The sequence below is a fragment of the Sinohyriopsis cumingii genome, unplaced genomic scaffold (genome assembly GCF_028554795.1).
Source record: "Sinohyriopsis cumingii isolate HCF-2022 unplaced genomic scaffold, ASM2855479v2 utg001339l, whole genome shotgun sequence".
NCBI lineage: Eukaryota > Metazoa > Mollusca > Bivalvia > Unionida > Unionidae > Sinohyriopsis > Sinohyriopsis cumingii.
This window is the reverse complement of record NW_028315985.1, coordinates 225,344-248,237: the sequence shown is the minus strand read 5'-3', so window position 1 is coordinate 248,237 and position 22,894 is coordinate 225,344. Positions and strand designations below refer to the sequence as shown.

General features: G+C 34.6%; 1 protein-coding gene across 2 annotated transcripts in view; it reads left to right on the top strand.

Moving 5' to 3' along the window:
• Positions 1-21,394, top strand: part of LOC149772611 (uncharacterized) — a 143,788-nt gene extending 122,394 nt beyond the window's left edge. For both annotated transcript variants that reach the window (XM_089947579.1, XM_089947578.1), the window contains exons 14-16: positions 1,771-2,696; positions 7,716-8,002; positions 16,314-21,394. In XM_089947579.1, coding sequence (XP_089803705.1) covers positions 1,771-2,696; positions 7,716-8,002; positions 16,314-16,529 — 1,429 coding nt within the window. In that variant the 3' untranslated portion in view covers positions 16,530-21,394. The remainder of the gene's footprint in view (positions 1-1,770; positions 2,697-7,715; positions 8,003-16,313) is intronic.
• The last annotated feature ends 1,500 nt before the right edge of the window (positions 21,395-22,894 follow it).

Genomic DNA, 22,894 nt, shown 5'->3' with positions numbered 1-22,894 from the left:
CTAAATTAATTCACAATGTTCTTTATCCACTGTGCATTTTTCGGCATTCATCACTGGCATGCATATGACAGAAAAGAGAGGTCAGATTAGGACAGATCAGGAAATGTTCAAACTTCTTTCAAGAATTTGACTTCAAGACGATTTTCTTCCACCCAAATTTTAGCATGCAAAATGAAAACTACCATATTTACTGTACATATTGGGACGTGCTAAAATAATTGTGTTCCTGTCCTAAAACTTATGGTGAAACTTTTTCACCTAGGTAATATGTCCCAACACTTAAGAAACTAAATAAATTTGTATTGAATTTTTGCCCCCCTGCACATTGCAATTAAAAAAATAAAACACTTATATGATAATAAAATGAAAGAAACTAATCTTGTATTGTTATCATTTATTCCTGTTTTTTTTATCATGAGCATTAAAGAATAAAATGTATCCACAAACTGCATATATGTATCATATTCTGCTATTCTGTAACAAGTATCGCTTAGGTCTGATAGTGCAATATTATTGTTCTTTGACAGGAACAATTACAAACAAATTGTTTGGTTGTTAACTCTAAGGTTTAAATATGCTATCAGACTGAAAACTGGATTGAACAAAATTACAAACAAGCTGGAAACAATCAACCATTCGCTTGAAGACAACTGCCATTCACACATGACATGGTATTATGTGCAAAATAACCAGGACTGAATTATATCCAGGTCAACTATATGACAGTATCTAACAAATAAAAATCATTATTTAAAAACAACTTTACTTGAGTGCAAGTGACCATCTTTTCGTTTGCATGGGATACAAAAAGATATCTGTATAACAAGCTATTGTTGTGTATGCTATCTACCTGCAGACATCAATGCCCGTTGTATTAATTATAACTACAGATGGCGTGCAGATAGAAGCCCAGGTTATGAATAAACACAAATGGCAGTGAGCAGTAAACTCATTGTTTGAACTTACAAACAAGACGTCAAAGACAAATGTTATTTTCGTTACAAAGGAACCAGCTTTGACTACTTTGAAGACATTATTTTCTTTTGTTTTGATGAAAGGATATCAATACAAAAGGTTTTTTCTTACAAGCAAGCTGACCTCAGAAGCTGACTTTGGATTCTTTTAAGTGTGCATGGGTTTTTTTTTTTTTAAAAACACAAAGATGGCCCAGATAAGGAAACTAACTTTGCTTTCTTTTGACTGGTATTCACAGAAATTTTAAAATAAATTGAAACAATGGAAAAAGTTTTAAAGTGACGTTGACAACCCATCATTGCCAGGAGGATTTGGAGAAAATAAAATCATTTAATGAATTCTTGAAGGCTAGAAGAGAAGATGATTTTACCCTCAAAATGATCATTAACATAGATGAAACTCTAGTGTATTTTGATCTCATTCCTGTACTTTATTCTCATTCCTGGATGGACTGATGATAAGATAATGGTGGTTAAAAGTGTGCAAATTAGCACAACTGGTGCAGATTTGACAAAATTCTGAATTTAGTCTCTGCAGTTTCCACTTCAGGTGATGTTTTGACTCTAACAATAATTTTTCACGGCAAGAGAAAGCTAAAAAGATAGTAAGTTATCATTTCTTGAACTTTTTTCAAACTATCTATTCATGTATATTCACTTTTCCACATTTTCCCAATGGATAAATAACTTGACACTATGACCCCTGACTGAGTTGTATGGAAAAAAAAAAAGATTCTGTCAGCATTTAATTCATATTAGGTTTATTACACATTAATAACTGTTTCATTTTCATTAGTACAGAGCATTTGAAGATCGTAAAAGCTATGAAACCAGGAACAGAAGAAAAAATGGAATCCCGCATCAAAGATGCCTTTGAAAATATAAAATCTTCCATCAAAGAAGCACTTAAGGAAAATAAACTGAATCCAGATAAAGACAGACTTCCCAATTCACTCTTCATATTTTACTTCAGTGGGCATTGTTGTGAATCAAAGGGACTGTACCTGGGGAAAGTAGAAGAGACCCTAAAAGCCTCAACTAAATGGATAAAGGAAATGTTACACACCAAGCTCGGTGTGGATCATGTTCTTATACTTTTAGATTGCTGTCATGCGGACTCACAAAATTTTGCTGTTAATCAAGGATTCATTCCTAAAACAAGACATGAACTTGGAGAAGAAGCCATGAGATTAACACATGGCAGAGAAAAGGTCCGTATTCTCCAGTTGTCTTCATGTGACATGCATGAGATATCTAGTGCTAGGTTTCAAGGTCATATTCATGGCCATGGCAGCTATTTCACCCATTACCTGTGTCTGGGCTTGCAGGGCTTGGATACAGCAGGACCAGGGGATGATACAGTTATCTGCTGTGAAGAATGTGAAAAACGAAGACAAAACAAAGAGGACATGGATATGAGATTGCCATGTGTAAAGTATCACTACCAGTGTATTAGTGATCAAAGTACTGTAACTTTTGCTTCACTGCAAGACTTTATACAAGGACATTTTGATCTTTTGAGGGGTGATACAAGTAGTCCAGTAAATAATATGCCAATCCACAGTTGCCAAGGTGAAAAGAAGGTCTATCTTACATACTACAATCCATCCAAGTCTCACATTTCCATTCATATTAAAGGATCTAAAGCATCACATGGTTCTTACTGGTGCTCCAATCCTGAGTCAGTGGAAAAGCTTAAAGAAGACATCATCAAGTATACTGGTAAATGTAACTCTATATTTCTGCTTCAGCATATCCTATAAAAGAAAATACAATTAGCCATCTCTGTGTATGCCTCCATGTTTAAGGTCCTCTAGTAGAGTTTATATATATATATATATATATATATATATATATATATATATATATATATATATATATATAGGCTTGTATCATGCTTAGTCAATATTAACAGAAGTATTGCCATTTGTTTCTTAAAACTGTATATTGAAGCAACAAATCAGTTGCTCTGCAAAGTTGCTTAAATATGTCTTGATGGATTGAGATCACATTTTATACATATTTTTGAAGCATACAAAAGTTTTTCTGTAATAGTCAATACCTTTAACCCAATAATAATAATAATAATAATAATAATAATGCTTTATTTATAGAGGGTGACTCATTAGTCAAGGACTTTTCTCCCTTGAGGCCCTCTTAAGGAGATTATAACAATGCACATAAGAGAGCAAAGGAGCAGTACAATAACATCCCACACAATTTTGCTGCATAAAGTGTCAGAAGTGTAGTATAAACAAACCATACAAGATTTGCATTCAAAAACAATTATTTCTGTATCTAGAAATGAAACACGTCCACGATATTGTCAGTTATTATTGTATCTAGGAATGAAACACCTCCACGATATTGTCACTTATTAGAGTATCTAGGAATGAAACACCTCTACAATATTGTCAGTTATTAGAGTATTTAGGAATGAAACACTTCCATGATATTGTAAATTATTAGAGTATTTAGGAATGAAACACCTCCACGATATTGTCAATTATTACTGTATTTAGGAATGAAACACCTCCACGATATTGTCAATTATTAGAGTATTTAGGAATGAAACACCTCCCTCATAGTGTCAACTATTGCAGATGTTTTCATGTTACAAGATGCCAGTTGTTTACACAGTTGTTCACAATCTTGACAGATTCAGTCAAATTTAAGACCTAAGTTGATATCTCAGCCAAGCACCACCATGTTCCTAATGCCAAATGTACTTGATGAATATATAACACCAGAAATATTTGTATGTGTGTAAAATGAGAATATTTTGATGCCAAAAATAATACAATAATTTATGTATCCTAAAGGTAATGGATGGTTTATTTCTCATAACAGATTCATTTTTTGAGGGAAATTCATTCCTTGTTGAAGGAAATCTGTCCTAAAGGTATTAGACAATTTATTTCTAATAAAAGATTAATTTTTGAAGGAAATCCAGGCAAATACAAATGGGAGCAAAAGGACATCTGGTTCTGCAAAAACTAATAAGTTGCTTCTTTACTTGGATTGTTTATAGCTGGGCCCACATTAGTTTGAAAGTGAAGGTGTTTAAGAAATATAAGCAAATTGTAAAAACCAAAATCTAAATGAAAATTTTCTCTGATTGTGAAAGCTGTCTTGCTGTCAAAGCTGTCATTTACCAAACATGTCAGCTAAATATGAGGACATTGGGGAATTTTGTAACAATTGTCAAAGATACTATGTACAGTTGCTGACAGGGGAACAATCAGAAAGTTTTCAGGTTGAAACTGATGATGCCGATTTAGGGAGTGTTGGCAATGACACTGAATTATCATATTTGCCCAGTATGTCAGAAACTGAAATAGAATCAGATGAAAAAGACAGTGAAGGATGGAAAAGAGAACCAGGTGTTCTGCAAGTCACTGAGTTCGCTGAAAGCTTTGTCTTACTTTTATTTTGGATGAGGGGGAAAATATATAGATTTCTTCTTTAAATATTTTCCCATGGTATTAAATAAAAAATTATGAGTGAAACTAACAGCTGTGCAACAAAATGTATGAAAGAGAAGCCCCCAACAATTTTGAAAGGAAAAAGTTGATACAAAGAGTCCATAATGTGCAGCAGTTAAATGTTCCTCTTCAGCCACTTCAGAACTACTAGTAATGGAACATGATGGCCAATTAAACATTTGTAAATAACTGTTTACAAATTTGGCTTATAACTGTGTACTAAAGAATGAACCAAATTTTAGTGTTACATTGGTGTTATTGTTGAATTCTTCGATTTTATTATAAATTCTGTGAAAATTGATGCAATAAAAGAATCACACAGAGAAATATTAATTAAAACATTTATATATGCATTTTTGTAATATAAAAATTATGTCACCTATAAAGAAAATAACCTAAAAGCATTGTCCCATATTTACCAAATAACAAAAGCATTGTCTCATATTTACCAAATAACAAACACATAGTCCCACATTTCCCAATCATCAGCTGATATGTTATCATATGTCTGAAACAGCATCAGACACTGGTTGTCAGCCTTCAAACTAGCTACAGTAATGACAACAGCAGCTAGGTACATCAGTTGGTCACTAAAGCAGCACTGGAAGTATAGAGTTAATCAGGTGATACTTTTAGGTACAGCAGTTGGTCACTAAAGCAGCACTGGGAGTATAGAGTTAATCAGGTGATACTTTTAGGTACAGCAGTTGGTCACTAAAGCAGCACTGGAAGTATAGAGTTAATCAGGTGATATTTTTAGCAGTTGGTCACTAAAGCAGCACTGGAAGTATAGAGTTAATCAGGTGATATTTTTAGCAGTTGGTCACTAAAGCAGCACTGGAAGTATAGAGTTAATCAGGTGATACTTTTAGCAGTTGGTCACTAAAGCAGCACTGGGAGTATCGAGTTAATCAGGTGATACTTTTAGGTACAGCAGTTGGTCACTAAAGCAGCACTGGAAGTATAGAGTTAATTAGGTGATACTTTTAGCAGTTGGTCACTAAAGCAGCACTGGAAGTATAGAGTTAATCAGGTGATACTTTTAGGTACAGCAGTTGGTCACTAAAGCAGCACTGGGAGTATAGAGTTAATCAGGTGATACTTTTCGCTTGAGATTGTTATTACTACAGAAGCAATATTTCTGACTTTGATCAGACTTTTGAACATGGATTTGTATCAGCAACATTTTGACTGAATGTGACGATGGGTTTCATGCATATTAATGGGGGAATCTTGCATCGAATTGGCAGTTATGAGGCAATGTTTTATCAGATTGGCCAAGTTTATTATCATTCTGTACATTGCATGAGTTAGCTATTATTCTGTTCTTTGGCAGAGTTTTATGTTATATACATTGGCTACATTATCATTCATTGTACAAGTTGAGTTATAATTCTGTATATTGGCTGATTTTGTTATCATTCTGATTGGCTGAGTTTGCTATCATTAGTTTGTTATCATTCTGTACATAAAATTCCATAAATATTTTGCATAATGATATAAAATTCTTAAACACAACAAGGGATCCCTAACATATCACTTGTGCTAAAATTCTTCATTCCAACACTGTACAAGGGATCCCTAACAGATCACTTGTGCTAAAATTCTTCATTCCAACACTGTACAAGGGATCCCTAACAGATCACTTGTGTTAAAATTCTTCACTCCATCACTGCACAAGGGATCCCTAACATATCACTTGTGATAAAATTCTTCACTCCAACACTGCACAAGGGATCCCTAACAGATCACTTGTGATAGAATTCTTCACTCCAACACTGCACAAGGGATCCCTAACATATCACTTGTGATAAAATTCTTCACTCCATCACTGCACAAGGGATCCCTAACAGATCACGTGTGATAAAATTCTTCACTCCAACACTGCACAAGGGATCCCTAACATATCACTTGTGATACCATTTTTCACTCCAACACTGCAGAACGGATCCCTAACAGATCACTTGTGCTAATATTCTTCACTCCAACACTGCACAAGGGATCCCTAACAGATCACTTGTGCTAAAATTCTTCACTCCAACACTGCACAAGGGATCTCTAACAGATCACTTAGGTCTCTTGTTTGCATCTTATTTCTAATTAAATTGCAAAGAAGTACTACCAATTGCTAAATGGTTGCATTTATTTAATTAAATTCATTCTTGAAATGATAGCAATCCTTAGAAAATCTAATGTACATCAATTAAATCTCTTAGTAGTACATGAACATGGTACTTACCTAATGCAACAATTGATTTCACGAAATGCCTGAAATTTTCAGTAAGTTTGCAAAGTCATTTACTAACTTGGCGGGTTTTCATGAAATCCCTGAAATTTTAAGTAATCTCATGAAATTACAAACAATGATGAGTCCAGTTATAGTATGAAATCAGTGATGCTTATGTCATCTTTCTACAAAATTAATATGCATATCAGTTACAGTTAAGCACATTTATGTGCATGATACTGAATTGTATTGTTCCTGCTCAACAGATTGAGCAATGCATTGCAAAGTAATGACAACAATTTTCCTTGAACAAATAGTATATTTATTGCAAAATAATGACACCAACTTATGCATCCAATTTCTTAGTTCTAACTATTTTACTTGTACAAGCATGACAGAGAAGAGTGGAAAGACTGGGAAGCCATTATTAGGGCACATGCTATAGCTTCATAACACCAGTTAGGTTATGGAGTCATACTCGCCCTTTTTGTTTGCATTAGATTTGAAATGAAGACGAAAATTGAAGTTGCATTTAGCTTTGCTTTATCCATTATTACTGAATTGGCTTTAATGAAATAGTAAAATCTGGTGACCATTAAATCAGTGATTCCATTGATTTGATGAAAGTCCCGAGTGAATCAGTGATTTTTGTGAACTCGCATTTTACTGTAACAGCCTTTAACCAGAGAGAGCTATGGAATATTTAGACAATAGATGTATGCAAGAATGAACTCGGAGATCGAATATATGATTTCTTCCACACAAAAATGCAAATATATCGTCACATTTTGGTATGTTGTTTGCAAATTTACAGTAGTTTATGAAAGGTTTCATATTATGAAAAGAGCATGCTATACTTGTATTGGCCATTATAACAAGTGCTTGTTGAAATTATCTCTTCATTAGAGTCAGACTTTGTTAACAAATTAAGGTATATCTGTATTGTTTTCTTTTCTCCTGAAAGTTGATAAATGTTTCTTTGTAGCATTTCAGCTTGTTATACAAACTGATTTAATGTTTTTATTTTAGTTGAGACGAAATTGCATTCTGATATCTTGGTATTTCATCAAAAATATGGTCGATACTCCAGTCGTCTGATAGCTATTTACCCACGGTATGGCAAAGAAAAGGAACAAGAATTGATAAGTCTTGACAGCATCTGTGTGGCCTTTTCCCGTGGTTGTGAACTGGAGGCACGAGTGCGGGAAAATGTAAAGGGACTTTCAAATGGCCCTGTCAAGCTGAGCAGGATTGTCAAAAGCATGGTCACAAGCTCTGCAGCAAGCTATAGTACAGACCATTTAAAAATCTATCAGGTATGAAATTAGCAATTATTATTTTCAAAAAATGGTAATGTGTTCAAGAGAAAAATATGGAATTATAATGTCATCCCTTTAAGCAACATGTGAGATATAATTCTAGGTGTCGCCTTTTATTCAACAATATTGATTTTAGGGCACCAGGTGGCTGAGTGGTCCAAATGTTTGCCTTTACCAATTACTGCCATCTCCACATTGGTTCGATTCTTGTGCTTGTCGAATGTGGGTATGTGAGAATGCTTACCATCAGCTTCCTGTGGGTCTGTGGTACTTAAAGGGATATTCCTCAGTTCTTTCTACACCAGTTCTACTGGCTGGCTGCAATGTATATGTAAGCAGGTGTATACATCTGCCATTTGACAAAGCATTTCATGTTATGATCCAGTCTTCTGTATTATTGTCTGTCTGTTATTGTATTATTTTCCATACACTAACTTGAAATCTACGTCATACTAATTTTGCACTTGGGGTAAGGAAGAATCCTATTGATTTGGGTGCAAAGGTCAAAGTCACTGCGAGTGAAAGACAAAAATGTTTTGTCCTCTGTAACACGAGTTTTGCTTCACATTCCTGGATAAAACAATGTATGGCTTGCACTTCGCTTAAAAATAAAGCCTATTACAGATTATGGGATCAAGGGTCAAGTTCACAGTGACTAAAAGAAGAAAAATGGTTAGTAGCATCGCAAGGATTTGAGATTTTGTTAGCTTAGACAGGCCAACTCCTTCTATACACAAGACTTTGCTAGTTTTACTTTCATCGTCACTCACAATTGCATGCGCTATGCGCCAGTCAAAACAATCAAAAATAATCATGCCAATAAATAACCAAACCAGCCATATCAACATTGTATTGCAGTGAATTATGGTTAGTTGCTTAATTGTTTTATTCGTTTGTTAAAGTGAGCCATATGTAAATTTCAGTTTAATGCATTAGCACAAAGTAAAAAAAAATCCTGGCTTGTGTGCTTAAGTAAGGGTTGCAGAAAATACTGTGTGCTATAATTCATTTTTAAGCAGTAAAAAATCCATAGCTTATGGCTGAGGTTAATTTTGTATAACCTGTGCATGGCAGACGACATTTAATATTCAGTTTCCATTGGCTGTATAAATCCACTACCCAATACATATTTTTGTGTGGTTTTGTCTGACATTTTCCATTACAGTCTTGAACTTTGCCAAGATTCTCTTGGTGATTTCATCTCACAGTTGTTGTTCCTCTTTTATTACTTTTGTTTTAAAAATTGGTAACATTGGGGTCTGTCATAGTTTCTTTCCCATTAATAACACAAGTGCAATATAATTACATGACATGCAGACCACTCCCAGACTTGTCACGTCCAGGTGCAACATACACATGCACTTATAACCATTTGCCTTTTGTTTGCTAGTACAACTGTCATACATTATAGAAAATCATCACCTAAGGACTTTGTACGTCTCCGACATTTGTGCATTCTGGGACCCTAACATAATTCTTATATACACCACTCCTTCAATTAACTCAAATCCAGATAACTCGCATACCCGCTTATAATGCAGTGTCAGTTATGGGATCCCATTTTTTTTTGCTGGGAAGTTCCAGTAACTTGACCACTATTTGTTGAACATGAAGAAAATTGGAAACAAAATTGGTAACTGAAACCTTGATAAGTCATTCATTTTATCAGTGTTGGTTTAATGTAATCAAACAGAATGCATCCATAATAGATTCAGCATCAGTTGTCACTTTATTTTCTTGTCGAAAAGGTTTTGGCTGATTTGACACCTGATGGTGTTGTATCTTTTCTCTATGGCATTTTTTCATGCTAATGCTATCATTTCCAAGTTTGCCTTGAGTTGGTAGTGGTTCATCAGGGTGGTTGCAGTGGTCTATTTCTATCTTATCTTCACTTACATTATATTTGGTAATATACCGAGGTGTGATAACACCGCTTTGAAGCAAATATTCCTGAACAAGTGGAACAAAATAGTTCTTGATATTAGCATCCACTGTTCCATCACCCTGTTGATAATTTCCACAATTTCGTCGCCATCACTTAAGTACAGTGTAAAATCTAATCTCAAATGAAAACATCAAAGATGGTTAAGTACCAGGTGGGATAGATTTAACTGAATTTCATTTCCGGTGACTAATGATGTTGATTTTCTGCATGTTTAAAATTCTACTTTAACACCAAATTACTTTTTGTTGATAATTTATCAACATTGCCATTTGCCCCCTCCCCCTTATTTTCCAATTATGATAAACAAATATGATCCAGACTCAAGCATTTGTAAGATGAGATTGACAGGTGAGTTTTTTACGTCACCATTTGCTCCATGAAGCTACTGCACATGATTTTGGGGGAACCATAGTGTTTACTGTAGGAATGTATTATTTCATCATATCATCATGACCATTGATGCATTCACTCTTAAACCAGCTGAAGTCAGTTTCTGCTCATAGAAAGGTCTAAACTCATTTATCACGGAGTTTTAACTTTTACTTTTGTTTTCACAACTGTCTCAAAGATGCAAGCAAAAGATCCTCATAACAATATCTTGAACATCCATGTTTAACGTTTTAATTTTCTAGTTCTGTCTTAAAAAAATTACAAGCTTGTCAGTGAATTAAAGTCAGTAACAACCTGGCTGGTAATCTCAGCTAAATCCACTTTGGTGACAAACATGCTCAGATCCACATCAGCACTGTGTCAGGCTGAGTTATTTGTTAACAACAGTCATTTCATATACTGTCAAGTGTATGTATTACGTGGCAGTGCAAAATCAGCAAGGGGAATATGTTATGATGATGTTGTGGAAACTTTGCTTCTTGCAAATGCATGCAGTGTTTGAATAACAAGATATCCACATATTGTCCCATCAAGCATAGGGAGAGTCAATTAAGAAGTGATTGTCTTCTGTCATTGATAAATAGTCAACAACTTAAAGTGACAGTGCAAGCCTGTCTGTGTCAAACTACACCAGAGAATTGGTTGTTAAATAGTGTGCAACCCAATCAGTTTCAGGACCTGTTGTTGAATCTAGGTTAAAAATGCCAGTTTTCATTGTGCAGGGAACCATTCATAAAAGTTCATTCTGCATAAAAACACCATAACAATGCTTGACTGACTTTGCCATCATGAGTAAATCAAGATTGGTGAATGGATGCATTTGTAACATGTAGTCGAAGACCTCAGCTTGAGTTTTGTCTGTCAGTTGTCCCTGGTAATTGAAGGCCTTTTCCTTTTTTATTTGTTTATGAAATGTTATGCAGCCTCCAATAGCCTTTTTTGAAAGCTATCCAGGGTACAGTTACAATGGCCCTTAATTCAGCTACTTTCGCAACCACATCTGCTAACATTGTAATAATGACCAGAAAAAATGGAAATACTCCACTGTAACTGTGTTTTTGTATTTGAATCACTTCAGTCTTCGATAATTTTAATGACACAGATAGTTTTTGTTTGTTTGTATTAAGCTGATTAAACAATAAATATCAGCAATGCCAACATTAAATTCACACAATCATTACGAAACCTAGGTGTTACTCAGGACAGTACTCTCACATTGCACCAAAATGTCATGAACATATGCAAGGCTGCATATCTTGAGCTGAGACGCATCAGCTCAATTTGCAAATATCTTTCAGTTGATGCCACTAAAACAATTTGTTTGTTCATTAGTACTGTCAAGACTGGACTATTGTAACTAAATTCTGTCTGGTTCATATCAATATCTATTCCAGAAAATTCAAAAAGTTCAAAACACAGCTGCTCAGATCATACTTAGAGTACCATGATCAGAGTACACCTCCCTGCTGCTCTGTACCCTAAACTGGCTATCCATTCGATCCAGAATCAAACACAAAATTTGTTCTCTGTGCTACGTTTCACTGTCGGACTCTAGTCCAACATACCTATCCAACCTCACCCATGTGTACACACCAGCAAGATACTTACGCTCCTCTTCTGACAATCGCATACTCATTTTTCCCTGACTATGAAAACAAAGTCATATGGACAGCATTCTTTTGCATACCAGGGCCGAGCAATGTGGAATGAGATGCCCACTGAACTTAGACACAAAGACAGAGTGATCACATTCAAGAGGGCTCTCTCAACACACTTATTTCGAGTGCAAGAACAAACTTAAAGACCTAATAATGTTTCCTACCTGAAATATTCTCAGCATGTTTTTTATTTTTTAAAGTTTTTCTAATTTCATGGTGGGTTTTTTTGGTAATAATATTATTATGTTTTTTTATCTTATAGGTGTTGTCTAATGTTGTAAAGCGCTTAGAGTTTCTAAAGATTACGCACTATACAAAGTCCTCATTATTATTATTATTATTTGTGTCAACCACAAGGAACTGTTTCATGTTAATAGTGTCATAGAAAGTCTTAATGTGACCCAACAATCATTTCATATGACCCTAACCCTAACCCAACAATCATTTCATGTGACCCTAACCCTAACCCAACAATCATTTCATGTGACCCTAACCCTAACTCTAACCCATACCCAACAATTAATCATTTCATGTGACCCTAACTCTAACCATAACCCAACAATCATTTCGTGTGACCGTAACCCTAACCCTAGCTCTAACCCAACAATCATTTAAAGTGACCCTAACCCTAACTCATACCCAGCAATCATTTCATATTTTGCTCATTATTTTCATAAGCTGCTTTGGATGAAAGCCAACCTTAACTTGATGATAGTTCATTATTATTTGTAAATGTAACAGGTTCAATTACTAGTGAGAAAACTTGACTAGTTTTCCACTGGTGCTTCACTAACCCTCAATTGACCATAAGTGCCCTGTAATAACAGCTGGTTATAAGAGAGAGTCACAGCAATACATATGTAATTGAGTGAATCAGGGCAACTGGCAAAAGACTAATGTGCATGAACCTTAATGTCAGTCATGGCCTGTTTAACTAGGTCCAGGTGTTCCAGCAAAGAGTAATCAAATGGATACAAGCCATTGATGTCTTTTTAAGAAATCTGCAGAACCATGTCAGCATTTAGAGCCTGGTCCATAAACCATAAGGGTTCTTTAGTTACAGCTGCAGCTTGTGATGTGTATGTGCAACGTAATTGGCACCAAAGTAAAAGATAATTTCTTCTGTGAAATTGTGTCCATCTGGTGTTCGCTATGGCTGCCATCTTGTAAATATTATGCATGCCACTTCAGAATGGAAACCATATCAATATGGGGGTCTCCATCATGTGACTTCTTAGGATGGCTTGTTGGTCCTAAGTGAAAGTAGTGCTCATCTGACGTCCAAATCAGCTAATTGAAAAGTATTACTGTTGCTAGAGAATATCAGATGGTGTCAGTTAAACTAAGCAATTGAAAGGAAGAAATAGTCTTATCTTAAATTCCAGGAAATTCTTTTGTAACAATATAATGTCCTTTATGGCTGTTTTTAATAAAGTTTGCTTTGATAGTGTTTATCTCTTAAAACTGAAATGCCATTATATCCTGTTTGTTAGAGGGGGTGTACATCCCTATAAACTAACCTACTCTCCAGCAGTGTATTCTTCATCCCACTGTAGCCAGGCTAAACCTTTCTTCAGTGGTTTGGTCAAGTATCACGGTTGATGGGTAGGTTCTTTATATCATAAAAGATTGATGCCACAGTTGGTTCTGATATCTTCCTCCTCTAGTATATGGATAGAGTATGAAGCTCATTCTGATATCTTCCTCTTCTAGTAAATGGATAGGGTATGAATCTCTTTCTGATATCTTCCTCTTCTAGTAGATGGATACGGTATATAGCTCATTCTGATATCTTCCTTCTCTAGTAGATGGATACGGTATATAGCTCATTAAGATATCTTCCTCCTCTAGTATATGGATAGGGTATGAAGCCCATTCTGATATCTTCCTCTTCTAGTATATGGATAGGGTATGAAGCTCATTCTGATATCTTCCTCTTCTAGTATATGGATAGGGTATGAAGCTCATTCTGATATCTTCATCTTCTAGTATATGGATAGGGTATGAAGCTCATTCTGATATCTTCCTCCTCTAGTATATGGATAGGGTATGAAGCTCATACTGATATCTTCCTCCTCTGGTATATGGATAGGGTATGAAGGTCATTCTGATATCTTCCTCCTCTAGTATATGGATAGGGTATGAAGCTCATTCTGATATCTTCCTCCTTTGGTATATTGATAGGGTATGAAGCTCATTCCCTCATCTCATGTATGCTAAGGAGAACACCCTGCAGAAATGTGTTAAGATGGAATCAATAGTTTTTTCAAACTTTCCTACATTTGCTGGTATCAGGAACACCCAGGAATGGATGGCCATTGACTGGTCACTGAATGCCTTCTTTACTGCATCCATCCAAAAAGCACACCAGATTCAACATGTGGAACTTACATGGTGGACCTATCCATAGAAATATGGTGTCTGAGGTTCAGTGGTAATTATGAGTTGGTTTCTCTTCTTTGACAATCAAGCTTTCTGGCAAGAAAAACCACTTTCCATCAGATGCTCCATTCCTAATTGAGTTCCCAGGTCTCAGTTGGTTAGGTGCTTGTGAAGATCATGATAAACTTGTATGCCTCATTAAGGCTTTATACTTTCATTAGAGGAGAAATCGTAGGTTACCGTAACTATTAAGAGAGCTTACGAGTCCCTTACCAGCAGGGATCTTTCATTCATGAAGATTAAAACCCATGATGTTTGAGCCATTTGTTTGATTCATTCGGCTCTGGAGGAGGGGAATAAAACCATATTTTAGTGATCTCACTTGACTATTTCCTCCTACGTTAGTTTGCTGTTTAGCTCTGGAGGAGAGGAATAAAACCATATTTTAGTGATCTCACATGACTATTTCCTCCTACGTTAGTTTGCTGTTTAGCTCTGGAGGAGGGGAATAAAACCATATTTTAGTGATCTCACATGACTATTTCCTCCTACGTTAGTTTGCTGTTTAGCTCTGGAGGAGGGGAATAAAACCATATTTTAGTGATCTCACATGACTATTTCCTCCTACGTTAGTTTGCTGTTTAGCTCTGGAGGAGGGGAACAAAACCATATTTTAGTGATCTCACATGACTATTTCCTCCTACGTTAGTTTGCTGTTTAGCTCTGGAGGAGGGGAATAAAACCATATTTTAGTGATCTCACATGACTATTTCCTCCTATGTTAGTTTGCTGTTTAGCTCAACAAAGTGATGGCATATTTTCTTTGAGGCTGATAGTAATTGCAAGAAAAAGTGGTTCTGGCAGATACTGCCTGGCAGTACTCTTCACATCAACAGGAAGTGTTATTATTCCATCCTTTTTTTCTTATTTTTACCAATTTCTTGGATCTTCAGCCTCCCACCAAACTGTAAAATTGAACTATACAACAGCAGTAAGTTAGGCATTACTGTTATGAAAATGTATTTGTTTGGGGTGGGTAAACTAATTTACCAGAATCCCTTTACTCACTGGTATTGATGACCAACTAGTTCTAAGGCTATGTCCTCAAACAGATTCAGACCAGTTGTGCAGAGCGGTTGTAAATTGCTTACAAAAAGATTTATTAATTTCTAAAAGCTAAGAAAGGGGTTCATTTTATGATAAGTAGCTCAGATACCATGGTCAGTGTTATAAAACGGAAACTCGTTTGCATTTACTTTCTGCATGATAAATGGTGTTGAACAGATTTCATTGAAATGTAGATACAGTGTTAATCATAGCCAAGGAGCCAGAATTTATATATATATATCTATATCTATCTATCTATCTATATATATATATATATATATATATATATATATATATATATATATATATATATATAAAATAGACATTCAATGATTAAAAAATGACTTGAGTGCTACCAGTTTCATCCAGATGAGCTCCTATTTTACAGCCTTTGGCACACTTGTGACCACAGTTTGACACATGTGATTAATAGATCTAATGGAGAGGGTTTTGTTATGTTTAAATTAGGACATTAAGTTCCTACATTTGTAATTTCCTTCAGTTACATATTAAGGACTAAATTAACTGACGTAATACTCTGAAATCAGGCTTATACCATTTACATCTAAAATTAACTTCAATTTAGCTTTCTTTTTCTCAATAAAATGGAATCATAACTCCTGCCTGACTTTTCACTGTGAGACTGTTTGCTTTATGCTTTGCCTCAGTGGGTCAAAACACATAAAGCTCTTATTGTCATGTTTAAATACAAGATTGGTCCAGTCCTATATGTCCTATTTTCCCTCTGGTATATACTCCTATACATGTATATAGTTTGAGCTAATCACAAGCATATTTTATTTAAACAACCTTTGTTCTGTTTTAGGATTCCATCCAGATACCCATTACATCAATTGCAGATGCAGAGAATGAGATGAAAGAAATGAAACAACGATCATCCCAGTTTCATGGGAGCTTTGTCAAACTAATCCAGGAAGTTCTGATGACTTTACGGGTTTTGCAAACCATTCATCATAAGTGTCAGGGAAATGTGTTAAAATTCTCTCTCTATGATGATTTTTGTGTTCTTGAAACAGAGTAACGTATACTTTACAGATAAAAGCCATTCATGAACAAATTATAATATTTCTGAGGAAAGATTTGTATACTAAAAATCAGAACTAATACTTATTAAGGTTTTTGGGTTTTGTATTAGCTGGCTTCCTTAAATTCTTGTATTTGCTTGACATGTCTGGCAATTCAGCTTGATCCTTAAGTAGTAATATTGCAGTAAATTGTAAACATCAGTTTATCAATAAAAATGTTTTTTGGTACCCTAAATTATTTTTTGTTTTAAAATTTCTTGTTTTTAATTGACAGGCTTTTATGCCTAGATGAGATAATAATAAGGATCAGTCCTTTCTCAGACAAGATATTTGCTGAACATTACTATGAATTGCCTGGATTATGAATGTAATGCGTTCACTGTTTGAGCATGAGTTTTTCTCAGAATATTAGTGATATTCCATAGTTTGATATGATTACATGAAACTTTGTTCACTCATTAAGACAAGCAAGAGAGAATAGTGACACATATATATGTATGTCTATATCTTATGTATATTATATTCTATGTGTGTATATATCTTACATATATTATATTCTATGTCTGTATATATCTTATGTATATTATATTATAAGTGTGTATATATCTTATGTATATTATATTATATGTGTGTATATATCTTATGTATATTATATTATATGTGTGTATATATCTTATGTATATTATATTCTATGTGTGTATATATCTTACGTATATTATATTATATGTGTGTATATATCTTATGTTTATTATATTCTATGTACGTATATATTTTATTTATATTATATTATATGTGTATATATATCTTATGTATACTATATTTTATGTACACCTATCCCTCGATAACTCACGCACAATGGAGTCCACAAACATGGACCACACTATAAGCGAGGCATGAGTTACCAAGATACCTCCAAAAATTGAAGAAAAAATCCCTTGGACATCAAGAAAATCGTGGGGTGGGGGAAGCAGCGTTAGATAACTGGGCTGTTTATTGACTAAATCCTCATTTTACAATCACGTTGATAATAATTTTTCATAACATGCTTTTTCTAATGAAGTTGTTTATTATTCTGTTTAAATAACATTTATTTTCAAAATGTCCAAAGGATGAGATAACGTTCAAAATGTTCAACAACCCTCATGTGTATGCGAAAAGATCTGTGTATTACATCACTGCTTTTTGTTTTCTTGATGAATCTGGTTCCCGTAGTGGTGTACAGTATTATCCTGCCAAATCGGAAGTCCACTGAGCAAGGATCTAGACTAACTGTTGATACACCACCAAACATGATTCCTTTTTTTTCAAAAACACGTGACACTTATTTCGGGAGACAATTGTCTGCGTCGAAACAAAATTTTTGTATTGTTCAATTAGTACAATATTGATGTCATGATTTCATTGGAAGTAATAATAAACTTCCTATCATCCTTGAGGATATCTCTAAGTGCCAGTTCAAGAATTCTCTGAAACTCGCTTGCCGACAATGGTCTGTATCTGTGAAATCAGGCTCTTTATTTTATGATGTATTCATTTTGCTTGGCTGCCTTGTTATCTTTGATCACAGTTATGAAAGAGCTGGTTAATGTAAGGTAGTTGATGTTACATATACAATAACATTTGTGTGTTCAATTGTCAAATGAAGTGAGTTCAACCGACATACGACCAGGGCCACTAGATGTTAAGTTTGTAGGAATTTTGTGCCTCTTAAATTTTCTTTTATTCTACCTCCTTTATTTGATTCAAAAGACATAATTAACGTGGTAATACAAAGGAGACCACCTTTTAATTCAGTGCAACAATACAACAAATACTTCCAGAAGAAAGTTATCAAAACACGTTCTGCACTTAATTAGGTTCGCAGAGAAATGCTCGCGGACATAGCTGTTACAGTAGATTGATGCATTTTATGTTTAATTACAAGAGAACAGATTGCATTTGACAATTACACTTAAAAGGAACTAAAAGATAAAACTAGAACACAAATTTCAATTGATAAAAAAATTCTTTAATTTGTATTTATTTATTAAAGTACTGCCTCCACTAGGCGTAAGTGAATTTTCCTTGACAAAGTTTCCTTACATATTGTTAATTGCAGTGTACTAGGAATGTTGTTTGGAAAGAAAATGTAACAAAATGTATGACCTGTTTTGAAATTTGATATTGTTAATTGCAGTGTACTAGGAATGTTGTTTGGAAAGAAAATGTAACAAAATGTAAGACCTATTTTGAAATTTGATATTCAAAGTGTTGATTAAAATTTCCAGATCCTATTTACCGTTTTTGATGATAAAATGAGCAATACATCAAAGTTTTTGTTACCAATTTTGATCACAATTTTCTTCAAGTTCAACAAATAGGGATAAATTTTTAGGGTATTTTCTTTTTTAAAAAAGGGAGCCACACCTGACCCCGCATTATAAGCGGGTTCATGAGTTATCAGGGCGCAAGTTATCGAGGGAGTGGTGTATGTATATATCTTATGTATATTATATTCATAATAGCTTTTGTAAGAGCCATTTAGTTAACAATGAAATGAGTGACACACTGAGTATTAATTGATCAATATCAGTCATAATTATTAATTATCGAACATAAAGTAATATTCTATTTTTGGCCATATATATATATATATATATATATATATATATATATATATATGGAAACAAAGTGATCCACACCTGCCTCCACATTTTAAAATGAAATTGTTGTGTAACTAAAAAGGTCTATTAAAAAAAAGGAACAATACATATTTTAGTATTAGTATACTTTCTCCCATGATGCTTTGTGCTGTATTTGATACATTAACTAGGCTACCAATATTTAACTTCATTTTGAAGATCCCTTACCAAAATGCAAAATTTTATCTCGTTATGTGATGACAAGTTTCAGGTTACTGAGAATGCTTGCATTTGAGACAAACTTTATACACAGCTTCATAGTGTTGAGACTTTGTGGGAGTTTCATCTTTTTAGGATTGTTTTACCATCTAGAACATCTGTGCCTTTTGAATATTTATATTCCTTACTTCATTTACCACAGCATAAAATTAACATGAATCTTGACTTTCAAGCATCTTTGACATGAATGCCCATCTTGCTTATCTTATTTACCAAAGCTTGTGTTTACCACAGAATCTCAACTTTCAAGCATTTTGACATAAACATCTATTTTCCTTATTTCATTTGCATATGACTTGCAAGCATATTTGACATGCAACTTTAAATATTGGAGACCTTGAATCATCCCTGATTTCACCTTCTGCACACGTTTGGTTTCTCTACCCTTGGAAGCTGTGTTTGGGGTGGAGGGGTTATAGGACACTTCATTGAGCTGTCAGATATCACCTGTTATAGTTTTATATCTAAATGAGATTGACAGTTGATCTCGGATGTGAGAGGTCGTGGGTTCGATCCCCGGCCGAGTCATACCAAAGACTTACAAAAATGGTGCTAACAGCTGCCTTGTTTGGCGCTCAGCATTAAGAGGTTAGTGTTAGGATTGGTCGGCCCGGTGTCAGGATAATGTGACTGGGTGGGACATCATGCTACATGTCTGCGGCATGATGCCCCAGTGCTAGACATCATTATAAACTGCCACATTGCAGACATCGTAGCGATATGACTGAAAATTATTAAAGCTACATAAAAATTTCAAATCACAAATCACATTGACAGTAGATAAGGTGCAATGTTTAACATTTAAGAACAAAGGGAAATGTAACAAGTGAGACCTAAGGATATGAATCCAAGTTCTACTTACATCTCTCTCTCTCTATCGGGGGTCCCGAGTGGCCGAATGGTCTAAAGCGCTCACTGTTTCAGATCACTGCCATCTCACCTCTGTCTGCATGGGTTCGAGTCTTGGATTTGGCCAATATGGGTATGTGAAAAAGCTTGACAGTAGCTTCTCGTGGGTCGGTGGTTCTTCCTGGGTTCTTCCTCCACCATTAATACTCGCCACCATGCATGCCTATCGTGTGCTGAAAATGGCGTTAAACCCCACAACAACAACAACTCTCTCTATCTCTCTCTCTCTCTCCAAATATATACTATTATCACACAGGATAGATAATATTTTATTAATACTTTACATAGATTCAAACCCAGGTCTGCATATAAATGACACCCATTGCTTTGCCTGTGCCTACCATCCCCTGTACAGTCTCAACCATGCACACATCACCGAAAAATGATGCGAGAAAGTCAGTGGTTTTGGTATATGTGTGTATAGGTAAGGCAATGGGTGCTGTTTACCCATGAACCTCTGTTTGAATCTCTGAAGAGTATGAATTAAAAATTATCTAACACTTATGATATTATTTATATGTATTTATACAAATTCTGCAAGCATTATCACCCATTTCCAAGTAGATTCCAGGGATAGAAATTTCCATTCGGTTTGGTGTATATTTGTAATTCTTTTTCACAGGTATAGAACTTTTTCGTTCTGTTACACATTTTAAAAATCTTATTGACTTGGAATTTCTTTAAACTCCTTGTTAGAATGATTAAGCAATAACCTAACTAGGGTTATGCAGTTGTAACAAGATTTCAAACTTTGTTTAGAAGGTTTGGGATATAAATGCTTAATTTGTTGTGTGGAGAAGGGCACATATAGTTTTCAAACACAAATTTATTTTGATTTAAATTTAGATGAGAACAGTGATGAAAAAGGGTGTAATTGAGTAACATACAGTGATGACTGAATAACATATGCTTGACCAATGGTCAGTTTTGATCAGTAATGCTAAATAAACTCCTCTAACATTAAGTGTGAACATGTTTAGTCAGGAATTTTTTTGTGAACAAAACATGTCACAGGATATCGAATTAGAAAATTAAATACTGTATGAACAAAATCTTGACTTAATTTCTTGTTACTAATATTGATATCACATTTCTGGTTAGACAAAGGATCAAACTTGGTATGTAGCATATGTCATCAAGATCTTAGACCTGATTACAAGTGACATCAGGGCTTAGTAATGAGGGTAATTTGACTTTGTTACCAGTCTAGAGACTTTTTCTGGTCAAATTCTGATCAGATTTGACACGCAAGTGTACATCAACAAGATCTTTGACAAACCTGAAATCTGGGCTTATTGATGATGATAATTTGGCTTAGCCTGTAACTGATCTAGAGACTACATATCTGGTCAAATTCCACCAAGCTTGATTTAGATGTTTATAACTTGGCTTGTTATCAGTCTAGAGACTACATATCTGGTCAAATTCTACCGAGCTTGATGTACTGTAGATGTTTATAACTTGGCTTGTTATCAGTCTAGAGATGACATATCTGGTCAAATTCCACCGAGCTTGATGTAGATGTTTATAACTTGGCTTGTTATCAGTATGGAGACTACATATCTGTTAAAATTCCACCAAGCTTGATTTAGATGTTTATAACTTAGCTTGTTACAGTCTAGAGACTATATTTCTGGTCAAATTCTACCGAGTTTGATGTAGATGTTTATAACTTAGCTTGTTACAGTCTAGAGACTATATTTCTGGTCATATTCTACCGAGTTTGATGTAGATGTTTATAACTTAGCTTGTTACAGTCTAGAGACTATATTTCTGGTCAAATTCTACTGAGTTTGATGTAGATGTTTATAACTTAGCTTGTTACAGTCTAGAGACTATATTTCTGGTCATATTCTACCGAGCTTGATGTAAATGTTTGGCTTCATCCATACAGATTAATGAGGTTATCTTGCATCTCAATGACCCAGCTTGTTGCCACGTTAGAGTCAGTATTTATAAATAGATTTTGAGTGGAACTGATATTGAGATTTGGTCTTCTAGATTTCAGATGCAATTATATAGGAACAACATCTACTCATGTCAGTGAAGTAACTAATCTGGCATCTTAATTGGCTGCACTTGTTAACATCATTGAAAATGTACTTGTATTCAGGTTTTAATGAAACTGTACTAATTTGTAGTCGTGTTTTAATGAAACTGTACTTGTAGTCCAGTTTTAATGAAACTGTTGTGTAACCTTTCATTATCAAAATTTAGGATGAGGTTGATTTTGGAAAACATCTGTGAATAATAATGAGGTAATCAGACATCTGATTAGCTGATAACATTATAACCTTATGCTGCATTGCCAAACTTCACTCGAGGTTTGAGCATAATACAAACAAGCATGAATTAACATTTATCAAATTTGGTTTGTAGATAATATATTTTCAACAGTGTATTGGATGAAAATAGTTCAGTAGCTTAGCATTTTTTTATATCCTAACATTTTCAGAAGTTCAATGATCTTTTCTCTTTTCTCTTTGATATTAAGTTCAAGGTTGAACACCATGGCAGATCGATTAGACCTTGAATGGGTTTGATTTTCCAGT